At 44.6% G+C, this 15,099-nt stretch overlaps 1 protein-coding gene across 1 annotated transcript; it reads left to right on the forward strand.

Moving 5' to 3' along the window:
• Positions 1-1,468: 1,468 nt before the first annotated feature.
• On the forward strand, positions 1,469-14,591 carry LOC308467143 (bone morphogenetic protein 4-like; the record flags this gene model as incomplete). The annotated part of the gene is made up of 5 exons (XM_080988568.1): positions 1,469-1,721; positions 6,074-6,210; positions 8,713-8,835; positions 11,800-11,998; positions 14,045-14,591. The coding sequence occupies 5 exons, from the start codon at positions 1,469-1,471 to the stop codon at positions 14,449-14,451; spliced, it is 1,119 nt and encodes a 372-aa protein (XP_080844694.1). The 3' UTR covers positions 14,452-14,591.
• Positions 14,592-15,099: the final 508 nt, after the last annotated feature.

Here is a 15,099-nt window from a genome sequence, read left to right on the forward strand (position 1 = left end):
GCCTGAAATGCTGGCGAGTCTCTGTCAGGCCACACAGGCAATCTTAGGCCTGGGTGGACACACGGCATCATTAGCCCTTGATTCAGGACAACGAAGACTAGGATGTCTGCAGAGAGTAAAGGATACTGAGCTTGGTGTGACGAGGCTAGCGTCCTCTGCTCCTATAATAATGCAACAATCGTAGGAATAATATTTTGCACGTACAAAATTGTATTGCTCAGCCAATTACAGGTTATAGCCAAAAAGCAGAAAAGGAAGAAAAGGAAAGCAGTGAGTGCACAATCTCAGAAGCATTTTTTTTAAAAAATAAATCCTTATAATAAGTCAGGTGGTTCTTATCTCTTATCTCTGGGAGCGCCTCCACCCCAGTCGTTCTGCCCGGACACTGAGGTCCAGCGCCGAGGGCCTTCTGGCGGTTCCCTCATTGCGAGAAGCAAAGCTTCAGGGAACCAGGCAGAGGGCCTTCTCGGTAGTGGCACCCGCCCTGTGGAACGCCCTCCCACCAGATGTCAAAGTGATAAACAACTACCTGACATTCAGAAGACATCTTAAGGCAGCCCTGTTCAGGGAAGTTTTTAATGTGTGATATTTTAGTGTATTTTTGGTCTCTGTGGAAGCCGCCCAGAGTGGCTGTGGAAACCCAGCCAGATGGGCGGGGTACAAATAAATTATTATTATTATTAAGCGTAAGGGTGGACTCCTGAGGTTTTCCTAAGTTGGGAGGCTTCTGCCTCAAACTCCACTGTCTTGAGGCATGGCTAGTTTGGCCAAGCAAGACAGCAAATACCTGATTTTGTTGATATTACTGAGGGTGGCAAGCAATTTAAGTATCGATCCCTCGGCTTTTCATACAACTTTACAGGATAACATAATAGTGTGTGGTGTTTTGATGGAACTGACAGTTGGGTTTCAAGCATGTTTTCATCTCTGTCCCTCTGTGTATCTCTGTGCATCTATATCCAAATCCATGATGTACGGGGAAATAAGGTTGCTTGGCTCCTCGTTTTTTTTCTTGCTTGTGTATTAGCCTTTCCTCTCCTGCCTTCGTGCAGAAAGGCTGCCTTAATCCCCACCTTAATGGCCCCATTACACACCCGTTAGCCTCCCAGGGAGAGCAAACCCAGCCTTTGCCTACTGAATAAACTTTGGCAGCTGGTTTCCCTTCTCCTTCCTGCCAAACCAGGTTCATCCTCCTCTTTTCTGGAAAGGGGTGTCAAAGGGAGAGAATCCACAACCCTCCCCAGAAAAGGCTTGTGTGTTCCTTCGCACCTTGTTAGCGCCGCAATTAGCCCTTCCTGAGTGGCCCATTAGCAGGGGGACCTAATCCATGGACCACATTGTGGGGCCAAGAGATGAGCAGCAGCCTTGGTTATAAGTGCAGCTTTGGAGGACAGCCAAATGGAAGCAGAAGCTAGAGGGAGAGAAATCAGCCATGCTCCATCTCCAGCTTTTGCTTCTCCTGGCATGGATGCCCGCCTTCCCTGGCAGACCCTCCTCTCCTGCCCATCTGGAGGCAGGGGGCTCTGAGGACACCAGAGCCCAGGCCCTCAAGAGACTGCTGGAGGTCTTCGGCATCGGGGACCCCCCTCAATCTCCCCAGCACATCATCCGGCCTCCCCAATACATGGTGGACCTCTACAACACGGTGGCCGATGACGATGGAGTCACCAAGGATCCGGACATCTTGGAAGGCAATACAGTGCGCAGCTTTTTGGACAGAAGTAAGTGGCGACGCAGAGGGGGCATTGGCAAGAGGGGTGCCAGGGTCTCGGGGGCACAAGGCGAGGTTTACAGGAGGGAGGTGATGGGCAGTTGTTGTTAGGGACTCCACCAAGTGCTGCAAACTTTCCCTCCCACGGAACCCCTAAAAGCAGTGCCTTTAGGATGGCTTTCTAAAGCCCAGGCATGGGGAACCTTGCACCCTCTGGACGTGATAAACTACAGCTCCCATCACCACCATCCCTGGGTCTGTTGGAGCTGATGGAAGCTGCAGCTGAGCAACATCTGGAAAAGCAAAGGTTCCCCACAGCTGGCCTAAAATCTGACACCTTTCCTTGTGATGAAGGCATTTGGCCTGTTATTTTATTTTTGCTTCTCAGGTTTATACATTCCATTAATTTTACAACCATTTTAACATTTCCAAACTCAACTTCCTCCCCCCTCTTTCTGCGGTTCCTTAAATTTATTCTTAATATCTTTTCTGCATATCCAAATTAACTTAATTTGCCCACTTATTCAACAACTTTAAATATGTTCTGCAGGTTATTACAATAATCCTGCCAATGTCCTTATCTGTTTACAATTTATCTGTCAATATTCACTAACCCATTTCCATTCTTTTCTAAAAAGTTTGTCTTGATTTCTAATTCTTCCGGCAAGTTTCACCATTTCTGCTTATTCCATAAGGTTTCGTATCCATTCTTCTTTTGCTGAAATTTCTGCTTCTTTCCATTTTTGGGTGAGTAACATTCTTGCCCCTGTAGTAGCATACATGAATAATTTTCTATATAGTTTGGGTAGTTCTGTCCCTGTTGGCTTTTGGGGTTTGATCTTCACACAAACCTCTCCTCCAGTTTTTCTGAAGGACTTCAAAGCGTGCACACTGTTTTGTAAAAATTCAGCACAGCTGTGCAGAGATGGTGGTACATTCTTATGCACAAAGCAAACTGCCTTTCCTTCTTACTGTAAATATCTTTATATTTTATCCAGATCAGGAAATGATTCCTTGGAGCCAGGATAGCTCATTTGGTTAGAGTGTGGCGCTGATAAATGGCAAGGTTGCAGGTTTGATGCCCATATGGGAACGCTACATATTCCTGCATTGCAAGGGACTTGGACCAGATCAGATCTTTCCAAACTTTTCACGTTGAGGACACACTTTTTTAGACGTGCATCATTGTGCAGCACAGTAATTCTGTTTTACTAGCGAACCAGTGATTCACTTACAATTACAAACATGCATTTTAACTTGCAGAGTCAGTTGCAGCAAAAATAACAGCCTTCTGGCATGTGTTAGCTTTCCAAAATATTTCACATTTAGCGCACCTAAACAAATTGGGTTGTATCTACTCAGAGTCAACCTTTTAAAATTAATGGACCCAAGTAATTCGTATCCGTTAATTTCAGCAGGTCAGCTCTGACAGGGCTAACATCAAATGCAACCCATTTTCTCTTATTTTTAGGAGTGGGGGTGAGGTTAACACCAAAATAAGTGTTGAAACTCACTCTTTTAAATGTCCACTTTCTGCACTCAAGTTATGTCCAGGTATCACAAAAAATAAACATAGTTGTGTTGGCCCCATCAAAAAAAATTCCATATTAGGACATTTCTTTACCGGGTCATCCAAAAATGTTACATGATCAGCATGCAAGCTTTAGAGTCCTACAGAGCTCTTCCTCAGGCGAGGTGAAGAGTTCTGGAGAACGTGAAAGCTTGCACACTATTCCCGTAAACTTTTTGCCAGCCTAATTTAGGATTTTTTATTTAATTTTAATTTTTTTCACCAACAACCAAAACACAAGCAGTGAAACCCCCCAGGCGGCTGATACATTGGGTATACATAATCAATAATAACATATTCAAATCAACCATATGTACAATTCTATATACCTTAACACTCCTCCCTCCACAAGGTTTATTTAACTTTTAACATTTTAGTTGCCCCAAATTATTCAAACCTGCCCAAATATCTTCTCAAACCAATCTTCCTCCTTCTCACTGACCTTAAACCCTTTCATTTTGTGTATCTTCTCAGTTAGATATTCTAAGATTATAATATTTTTCAATTTTTCCCTCCATTGGTTCACCCCAGCTCTTCTGCATTTTTCCAGTTACTCGCTATAACCTGTCTGGCTGCAATTACCATCAAATTTACCCATTTACATTCCTCTTTTGTTTCTAACTCGGTGCTACTCAGGCTAATAAGAACCATTAATTTAGATATTTCCACCTTCCTACCCACAATTCCCAATATTTCTATACCAATCTGTTCCCAGAATTCATTAACTAACGGACAATCCCACCAAAAATGTCTAATTTAGGAATTGCCTTAACATGGATTTTTTTTTTCTCATGAGCCACTGCAAACCACCTTTTAACGTGGAATGGAGGAGGCGACACATAGCTCTGTTAGGTGGCCATGCATGTTTCGGTAGCACCTGGAAAGAAAGGAGATTCTCAACATTCAAGTGCTCAATTTTCCTTGCAGAAATTTGGGCATATGCTGCTGCTGCTCTGTGTGTGTGTGTGTGTGTGTGTGTGTTTTCTCTGTAGCTCCCCACAAGTGGCATTCTTTTAAAAAAATAAATTTTATTAGTATTTTCCACACAACAACAACAACACGAAAGATATCAAAAAATAATACACAACACACAAAAATCAACGTTCCGAAACTAAAAAAAGCAACAACAAACCAAATCCATATCTTACAAGTTAATATTATAAACACTAAAACAACAACAAGACATTGACTTCCACCAGTCCCACAGCACCTCCTTTATCTCTCATTGTGTCTTCCTGTTTTCCTGTTTTCATTATCATCTCTATCCTAACATCTAGATATAAATCCTTCTTTCATATCCTTTCACTTCACAAGGTTATTCCAGACTCAGCTAGATTTCTGCCCTCGAACCTTGACTTTTGAGGTATTCATTTAGGCACTCCCATCCTTTTTTAACTTCACTTTTTGGTTTTCGTCTTATTATATCTGTCAATTTGGCTAATTCTAAACATTCTGAAAGCTTACATAGCCATTCTCCCCTAGTGGGTAACTGATTCCCTTTCCAATACTTAGCCACCGGAATTCTTGCTGCAGACGTTGCGTATATGAAAAAATTAGTTTTGTCTTTTGGAATATCGTCATTTAAAATTCCTAAAAGGAATGCCTCTGGCCTTTTACTATATGGTATTCTTAATATACTCTGGGTTCTCTTCAGATCGTATAAATCTTTCGCCTTTTTTCACCAGTGGCATTTTCAAGGCTTAAAGCAGGCTTGGTCCCTGCCTCAAACACACAAAAGCGCTGGTACAATGAACCCACCAGGCTTTTGTTGTTTTACCTGGGATCGGGACCCTTGATACACTTCCTTTGGGAAAATTCTTTCCGTCTTGACATTCGCTAGGGCTGATTGGAGCAATCCTTCTTCCCGCGCCATCTGCAAAGCGTTAACCTGTGCTTCGGAATGGTTGGGCTTCAGGAGAGCCGAGTTCGAATCTCGACCAAGCCCTTGATGCATTTACCAGCTATCCTTTATTCAGTTTCTCTCTCTCTCTCACCCACTGCTTCCCTTTTCTGGTTTTGAGCCCTGAAATGCTGCCTATGAGCTATACTGAGAGAAAGGTGGATTTCGTGGCTGAGCCAGGATCTGAACCCAGATTTTATTTTATTTGCCGGAAAGCGCTGCAGAAAAAAAATGACTTTCCCAACATCTCTGTTTACCCCTGCTCTTTTAGCACTGAATCATCATCAACAACAATCTTTATTCCGGTCCAGAGACCCAACAAATCGTTGCAAAGCAATACACAATTCATACAGCCTACCTCCAGGTTAAACAAGCATTTTGTTCAGAATATAGGGATCATTGGTTCTTGCAACCACCGATAAAAACTTGGCCACTGTTCTAGCGTTTGTCCGGTCTTCCAATAGGAACCTGACATAGCGAGCCTCTGATTTTCCCGGGAAAGGTACCAGCAAGGGTAGTATCAGTTCAGCCCTGGCTTGCTCATATTTTGCACAGTGCAACAAAATATGTTTTATGGGATCGATGTCTTGAGCACACGAGCAAAGTCTGTCCTGGTAGGGAACTCCTCTCAACACTGCAGAAGGAAAGACGTTTAGTCTGGCTTTGGTGAAAAGCCTTCGATAGTTTGGTACTGTCAGGTTTTTAATGTAAGATGTTAACTTAAAGACGTGCCTATATTGTACTCCTACTGCCAGCGGACTACAGATTGCGTGTGATCGAGATCACAAGTCACTGTGTAGCACTGAATCCGAACAAATGGCAGTCGAGTGTGGATGAGCCTTGAGAGCGACAAAAGGACATTTTTAATAACCTTCCTTTCCTCCTCCTCCAGCTCACGGTGACCAGATGCGATTCCTCTTCATCCTGTCCAGCGTGGCAAAGAACGAGAGAGTCCTCACTGCTGAGCTCCACCTCTTCAAGCTGCGGGCGAGGGCAGCCGATGGACCCAGAAGGCAGCACTTCTGCCAGGTAAATGGCCAAAGCCTTCCCTGAGAGCTCCGCTCTTTCCATGCCCAGAGGCACTCTTGACTTCTGAAGACCCAGTTGCCGGGAATCGCACTCCCCATAGAATTTGGGACAATAATGGTCAAGTCTTCCTTGTGCGCTGAACTTTAGAAGCTTCCAAGTATCTAGTAAAAAAAAAACCAAAACCCTTCAAAATGTGCCCTCGTCAATTTTTGGCAGGGAACTTGGACAATATTCATGATTTTTCACAGTACCTTTGTGCTTGCTTAAAAGTTGTTTCATACATTTTTCCCTCCTGGTCTCGTTTTCTGTTAATAGCTGAAGTTACACGGCAGTCGAGCATAAACAGGAAACTTGTTTTGTTCTGCTGATTTACTGTTTCAGCACTTTCCATGTTTAAGTTTTGTCCTCTACGGTACCGCTGATATTCTTATTTGATGTTTCGTTTTGGTTGAAGGACTTTTCTGGCAGAATTCAAGATGGTACACTTAGCCCTTGAAATGAAAGGTCAAGTTGTCTGCTCTTTTAATAATCAACGCCTGTCAAGTGAGCAGACGCATTAATTGAAAAACATGACGAAAGCAAAAAAAAATAATTTTTTTAAAAATATTTCTTTTAGGCTGATTGGTCTGGCAGCCTAAGAGAAGTGGGGCTTAGGGTATCTATGGTCCGAAAAGTTTTGCAGAAAAATGTTCCAGACGTGTTTATTGATTATGATAAGGAGGAGTAGGCAGTCCGTTCTCCCCTCTAAAATAAAATAAAATAAAATAAAATAGCCTTCCTTGTGCGCAACATATCATGGAATCATAGTTGGAAAGGACCTGGCAGATGAAGGTGATGGACTATATGGAATTGGCGGAAATGACTGGCAGAATCCGAGACCAGGGAGAAGAGTCGGTGGAAGAAGATTGGAAGAAATTCAAAGATTATCTACAGAAATATTGTAAAATTAATGAATGTTAGAATGATGTTCGATAGAAACTAAGTGGTTTTTAGCTGAAATGTTACAAGGGAAGATGAAAAAAAGGGTCTATTATGTAATATGTAAAAATCTAAAATTACAATATTTTTATGTTTAATGATTAGGATACTAAAAGAGGGGAGGGAACTGCTGAACAAAATATTTGAACTGGAATACAAAAAAGGGAGGTGCGAGGAGGTCGGGGAAACAAGTAAATGAAGGATAAAACATGGAAAGACTAATCTGTTTTTTAACTGTTTTTATTTGGTATTTTTATTTTTTTAATCTGTTTTCTTTTTTATTTTTCTGCTCATTTTTGTAATATGTTGAAATTTTAATAAAATTAAAAAAAAACATAGTTGGAAGGGACCACACGGGTCATCTAGTCTGACCCCGCTAAAATGCAGAAATCTTTTGCCCAATGTGGGGCTCATGGCCCTGTGACAGAGCCTCATGCTCTACTGAATGAACTATCGCCCACAGCCCTCCACTGCTTGCTTGTCTCCCCCCCAAAACCTGGTTTGAGTCTGGAAGCAGTTGGTCCCTTACCTTTCCCGCCCGGACCTGGCCACAGTGATCCATGCGACGGTCACCTCCAGGCTTGACTACTGCAATTCGCTCTATGCGGGGCTGCCCTTGAAGCTGACCCAGAAACTCCAGCGGGTGCAGAATGCCGCGGCGAGGCTCCTTACGGGGTTCTTGGCGCGGGATCACATTCACCCAGTGCGTTACCAACTGCACTGGCTCCCGGTGGAGTACAGGGTCAGGTTTAAGGTGCTGGTTTTGACCTTTAAAGCCCTATGCGGCCTAGGACCCACATACCTACAGGACCGCCTCTCCTGGTATACCCCATGGAGCACCTTAAGGTCCACAAATGACAACATTTTGGAGGTCCCAAGTCACAAGGGGGTTGGGTTGGTCTCAACTAGGGTCAGGGCCTTTTCAGTACTGGCCCCAACTTGGTGGAACGCTCTGTCACAAGAGACTAGGGCCCTGCGGGACTTGACATCTTTCCACAGGGCCTGCAAGACAGAGCTGTTCCGCCTGGCCTTTGGTTTGGACTCGGTCTGACCCTTCTGTTTCCCTCCCCTTATGGTCTTGATCTATGGGCTACTTTTAAAATGAGGCTGCTTTTTAACCTTTATTTTAAATCGGTCCCCGCCCCCTTACGTTTTTACTGTGATTTTATTGGTGTTAGCCGCCCTGAGCCCGGCTCTGGCCAGGGAGGGCGGGGTATAAATAAATATTATTACTATTGTTATTATTATTATACAACTGTTGACATCCAAATCCTCTTTCCAAGCCTTGGGGGCTGCCGCCGCTGCCCCACAGAGCTTGGAAAGAAGTTGCAAATTATGTTTCCAGAGAGCATGTGCAGAGTGCTTCCCCCCCCCCCCCCCGCCGCACCTCGGGGTGGGATTTCACGTGAATTGCTTAAACAGGCTCGATTCGAAGGGACATTTACAAACTGGAGCACTTTGCGGCTGGTGTGAGCAAGACCTGGTTCCTTTAGCTTACCTTATTTTCTCTCTCTGTCCTTTCAGGTGAGCATTTATCAGGTCCTTGACAAAGACAGCATGGATAGCCCTGAAGGAAAGAAGCTACTGTCTGCTAAACTTCTTGCCGTGCAAGGAACTGGCTGGGAGGTCTTCGCCATCACGCAAGCGGTGAGTTTGTTTCAATGCCTTTTTTAGAGTCTGCTCTACGTTGACCACAGAGGTTTCCTTTTTAAAAAATAAGAATAATAATTTTTATTGATTTGAACATGTAAATTATAAAATGTACCACACAACTTTATCACTTTTTAGACTTCCATCAGCACCTCTGAAAATCCACCGTTGTAATCACTTCTTCTGCATTTCTCAATTTTATATTACTTTTAAATCTCTTAACGAATCACCCCCCCTTTATCCATTTTTGTAATAATTCCAATAATAACTCCTCACAAAACTTCTTGCAAACCTACAAACATCGTCTGATCTTCACAAATACTTTTCAAATAGTCCGTAAATTTACTCCAGAAATTCTGGTCCCGCCGGTTTCGAATCTTTTCTGTTAATTTATCTCATTCTGCATAGTCCATTAACTTCAATCGTCGGTAATTCTTCTTGCTTCCATTTTTGGGCCAATAACATTCTTGCTGCTGTTGTTGCATATAAAAAAAGCTTACATTCCTTTCTATTTATATCACTCCCCACAATGCCCAGTAAAAATGCTTCTGATTTCTTTATAAATGTATATTTCAACATTTTTTCCATCTCATTATATATCATCTCCCAGAAGCTTTTCACCTTCTTACATTCCCACTACATGTGATAAATGTTCCCTCTTTTTCTTTACATTTCCTACATTTATTATTTACTTTATACATTTTCGCTAATTTAACGGGTGTAATATACCATCTATATATCATTTTCATCACATTTTCTTTTAGGGCATTGCATGCCGTAAATTTTAAGCCTTCTTTCCATAGTCTTACCCAATCACTCAGCTGAATATTATACCCAAAATCGACCACAGAGGTTTCCAGCATTGCAGCCGAGCAAATGTTTTCCATGCCGCAACTGGTTCTGCGTTTGGTCTTTGCCTCAGAGCAGGAATCCGGCAAGTTCAGCTGTTTCTGGTCTATACAGACCCTACTTGAACCCGGCTGCAGGAACAATAATGTGTCGCAAGCAGAGATCCTATATATCCTTTTTACAATTTAAAATACTCATTTCTACATCCTTAAAATATCGATGACTTCCCCTCTTCTCTTTCCATGGTTCATTTTACATATCATAAATCCCTGCATATTTTACAAAAAACTAAACCATTCAGTATTCCATTATTGCACCCATCTAAACTTGTTTAGGACGCGGGTGGCGCTGTGGGTAAAACCTCAGTGCCTAGGACTTGCCGATCGTATGGTCGGCAGTTCGAATCCCCGCGGCGGGGTGAGCTCCTGTTGCTCGGTCCCTGCTCCTGCCAACCTAGCAGTCTGAAAGCACGTCAAAGTGCAAGTAGATAAATAGGTACCACTCCAGCGGGAAGGTAAACGGCGTTTCCGTGTGCTGCTCTGGTTCGCCAGAAGAGGCTTAGTCCTGCTGGCCACATGACCTGGAAGCTGTACGCCGGCTCCCTCGGTCAATAAAGCGAGATGAGTGCCGCAACCCCAGAGTCGGTCACGACTGGACCTTTACCTTTTAAACTTGTTTACACTGTTGAATTTATCCTAATGCTGCCAGTATTTTCAGCTGTACACCATTATTTCCCATATATTCAATAAACGTTTTCCAGTCTTCTCTAAACGTATGTTCTTCTTGTTCTCTTATTCTATATGTTAAGTCCACAAACTGTGCATATTCCATCTGTTTAAGTTGCCATTCTTCTTTGGTTGGGACCTCACTCATTTTCCATTTTGGGGCTAACAAAACACGGGCTGCAGTTGTAGCATACATAAATACAGTGGTACCTCGGGTTAAGAACTTAATTCATTCTGGAGGTCCATTCTTAACCTGAAACTGCTCTTAACTTGAAGCACCACTTTAGCTAATGGGGCCTCCCACCGCTGCCCCGCCGCCGCCGCACGATTTCTGTTCTAATCCTGAAGCAAAGTTCTTAACCTGAGGTAATATTTCTGGGTTGGCAGAGTCTGTAACCTGAAATGTATGTAACCCGAGGTACCACTGTAACCTTTTTTGACACCTGGGAATTTCAGTCTGAATTATCCCCAACAGAAAGGACTTGGGCTTTTTTGGGAAGGTACTTTTGATCATTTCCCAAGACTCTTTTACCCTTTTACAAGTCCACCACATATGAAAGAATGTTCCCTCAACCTCTTTGCATCTCCAGCACTTATCTGATTCAGTCTTATACATCTTAGCAAGCCTACTCGGAGCTAAGTACCATCTGTGAATCATTTTCAAGTAGTTCCCCTTCGAAGAATAACATGCTGTGAACTTCAAGTCACGTCACCAGAGTTTTTCCCACAGGTTAAAAATCTATCTATTGCCCAGTGTGTCGCTTTAGGCTTTAACAAACTCCTCTTTTGCTCCCCACTCTGATAACAAATTGTACATTTTGGACAAAAGTTTCTCTTTGTTTTGTAAAAGTTATTTTTCGAATTGTAAGCTTTGGTCCAGGAAACCTTTTTTTTCGTACCTAATTTAAACATTTCATGTAACTTGTGATATCGTAACCAATCCGTAACATGGCTCCTTGCCCCCTGTAAAGTACAGCACCACAAGCAAATATCCTTGCATTTAGTGCAGGCATAGGCAAACTCGACCCTCCAAATGTTTTGGGACTACAATTCCCATCATCCCTGACCACTGGTCCTGTGGATGATGGGAGTTGTAGTCCCAAAACAGCTGGAGGGCCGAGTTTGCCTGTGCCTGACTTAGTGCTACATCGGGTACAACCCACAATGTGTATTTTTAGAACTGTGAATTTATGTTTGCGGTGCGACTGCATTTGGGGTACTGTGTGCAGTTCTGGTCCCAAAAGAGGAGACTGTAGAGTTGGAAAAAAGTTCAGAAAAGGACAACCGCAATTATCCTCACCTCTGCCACTGGGCGCGGCTTGGCTCGCTCTCTCGAGCCACACGTCTCTGCGTGCAAAACATTAACCGGTCTGACGTGACATTGCAGGTCCGCTCCTGGATGGACGAGGAGAGCAGTAACCAGGGGCTGTTGGTCACTGTGCGGTCCCTCGGTGGGCACCCCCTGGACGATGGAGCCGTGCAGTTCGCGTCGGGCAGAGATCACCACGAGAGCAAAAGGCCCATGCTGGTTTTGTTCACTGACGACGGGCGTCGAGGGGCCCTGTTGCCCAGCAACCCCTTCTTAGGTGAGTAAAGAAATATGTGTTTTTGTCTATCAGTGTGGCAGGATCAAGGACATTGCTGTAATAAAAGGGGACATAAAAGACTGTAGCATCTGTAGTGAACTTGGAATAATGCACACACACCCCGATTTTTTAAATTCATTTTATAACACAAATAAACAACACAAACAGAAAAACCAACAATACAAACAAATTCTTGTCTTGTCCTTCCCCCCCCCCCCAAACATTGTTAGGTGGGCTTCCCCCAATCCCCCCATCTGATTTTCATTTTACCTCATCTTTAGCAGTTACATATATCATAATTTCCACCCATATTTTTTTTATCGCACTTGCTTTAACCATAAAAAATATTCACATTTTATTACTTACAGATAATACTGTTTAAAAATACACTATCTCCTACTTCTAACCCTACAGCCTATATCCACTTCCAAAGCTATTCTAAGATTTAAATATTAACATTTCCCCCCCCCAAATATTCCTTAAATTTCTTCCAATTTTCTTCCACCGTCTCTTCTCTCTGGTCTCGGAGTCAGTTCGGCAAGTTCCATATAGTCCAAGGAATAATGCATTTTCATCGCCTAGTTTCCATCGTACGCTCATGTCCTCCACACCCCTTGACATTTGAAATATCCATTTTCAGGACACACCTTATTCCCGTGACTGTAATTTTTCAGCAGACCACCCAAGAGTGACTCTGATGGTCAAGAAGGCAGTTTTCTGCATGTGCTGTAGAGAGAAGGGAAGGGAAAGTGGGGATCATCCACCTGGGAAGGTAGATCATCCAGAACAGCCTTTCTCAACCTGTGGGTCCCCAGATGTGGTTGGACTACAACTCCCATCATCCCTAGCTAGCAAGGCCAGAGCTCAGGGATGATGGGAGATGTAGTCCAACATCGGGGGACCCACAGGTTGAGAACCGCTGCTCTAGAAGGAAAAGTCTGGTCCTAAATCTCTGCTGCAAGAAGACAAGGCTCAGAAGTAAACCCTGGGCCTTCACAAATCCAGAGCAGAGTCGCTAAGATGGTTGTGAAGCTCCTTCCAGCAATTTCTGCGGCCAAACTGGTGCCAAAAGTCTTGCTCTGCTTTCCTTTGGTCCACATCAGGGAGGCCGGGGGGGGGGGCGTCTTGTGCCCCAGGGAGGTCATTTTGCCATTTCACCTTCAGAGGTGCAATTCCATTCTCTCTCGAGACAGGTGGATGCCAACAACACTTTAAACTTTATTTTTCAACGTGGCACTTTTAAATGACTGCGAGAGGGCGGCATCTAAACGTTTTCGGAAAGATAAGCAAACATTAATCTACTCAACTGGCCTTTCATGCTACTCACAGCTGTCCATGGAGGCACAGGTCAATTCTGTGTCTACCAGCTCCATCTGGTACGCAGGATGAGACCCTACCTGCCCATGGACTGTCTTGTCAGAGTGGTGCATGCTCTAGTTATCTCCTGCTTGGACTACTGCAATGCGCTCTACGTGGGGCTACCTTTGAAGGTGACCCGGAAACTGCAATTAATCCAGAATGCGGCAGCTAGACTGGGGACTGGGAGCGGCCGCTGAGACCATATAACTGGTCCTGAAAGACCTACATTGGCTCCCAGTACGTTTCCGAGCATAGTTCAAAGTGTTGGTGCTGACCTTTAATTAAAGCCCTAAACAGCCTTGGTCCAGTATACCTGAAGGAGCATGTCCACCCCCATCATTCTGCCCGGACACTGAGGTCCAGCTCTGAGGGCCTTCTGGCGGTTCCCTCCCTGCGAGAAGTGAGGTTGCAGGGAACCAGGCAGAGGGACTTTTCGGTGGTGGCGCCTGCCCTGTGGAACTCCCTCCTGTCAGATGTCAAGGAAATAAACAACTCTCTGACTTTTAGAAGACATCTGAAGGCAGTCCTGTTTGGGGAAGTTTTTAACGTTTGATGTTCTATTGTGCTTTTAATATTCTGTCGGGAGCCGCCCAGAGCGGCTGGGGAAACCCAGCCAGATGGGCGGGGTATGAATAAGAAATTATTATTCTTTTTATTACAACTACGATCTCGTTCTCTCCTGCTTAGAATTGTCACATCAGAATGCTGCCCTTCCTGGGCACCTGGCGGCCCCCAAATCCAACGGCACGCGGACCCCTCGCTCAGTGGACAACCAGCTCCCTTGCCAGAGGCTCCCGCTCTCCGTGGACTTTGAGGAAATCGGGTGGTCTGGCTGGATCATCTCCCCCCGGGGGTACAACGCCTACCATTGCAAAGGTTCCTGCCCCTTCCCGCTGGGGGAGAACATGAGGCCCACAAACCACGCCACTGTCCTCTCCATCATCAACGCCCTGAAGCTGAGCCAGGAAGTCAGTGGCCCCTGCTGCGTGCCGGACAAGTTGTTCTCCATCAACCTGCTATACTTTGACGACGACGAAAACGTGGTGCTTAAGCAGTATGACGACATGGTGGCGGGGAGCTGCGGCTGCCACTGAGCCACACGCCTCCGTCGTGTGGGAATGTTCAGGGAGGCAGGAGAGGATATGTTGTTTATTAATATCCTTGTTAACTTGGGCTAGCAGAGTTTTTTGGTTGTTGTTGTTGTTTAGTTGTGTCCGCCTCTTCGTGACCCCCTGGACCAGAGCACGCCAGGCACTCCTGTCTTCCACTGCCTCCCGCAGCTGGGTCAAACTCATGCTGGTCGCTTCTAGAACACTGTCCCACCATCTCGTCCTCTGCCGTCCCCTTCTCCTTGTGCCCTCCATCTTTCCCAACATCAGGGTCTTTTTCAAGGAGTCTTCTCTTCTCCTGAGGTGGCCAAAGTCTTGGAGCCTCAGCTTCAGGATCTGTCCTTCCAGTCAGCACTCAGGGCTGATTTCCTTCAGAATGGATAGGTTTGATCTTCTTGCAGTCCATGGGACTCTCAAGAGTCTCCTCCAGCACCAGAATTCAAAAGCATCCATTCTTCGGCGATCAGCCTTCTTTATGGTACAGCTTTCACTTCCATACATCACTACTGGGAAAACCATAGCTTTTACTATACGGACCTTTGTTGGCAAGGTGATGTCTCTGCTTTTTAAGATGCTGTCTAGGTTTGTCACTGCTTTTCTCCCAAGAAGCAGGCGTCTTTTAATTTCGTGGCT

This window comes from Podarcis pityusensis (assembly GCF_964106645.2).
Source record: "Podarcis pityusensis genome assembly, chromosome: 18".
In the NCBI taxonomy this organism is placed as follows: domain Eukaryota; kingdom Metazoa; phylum Chordata; class Lepidosauria; order Squamata; family Lacertidae; genus Podarcis; species Podarcis pityusensis.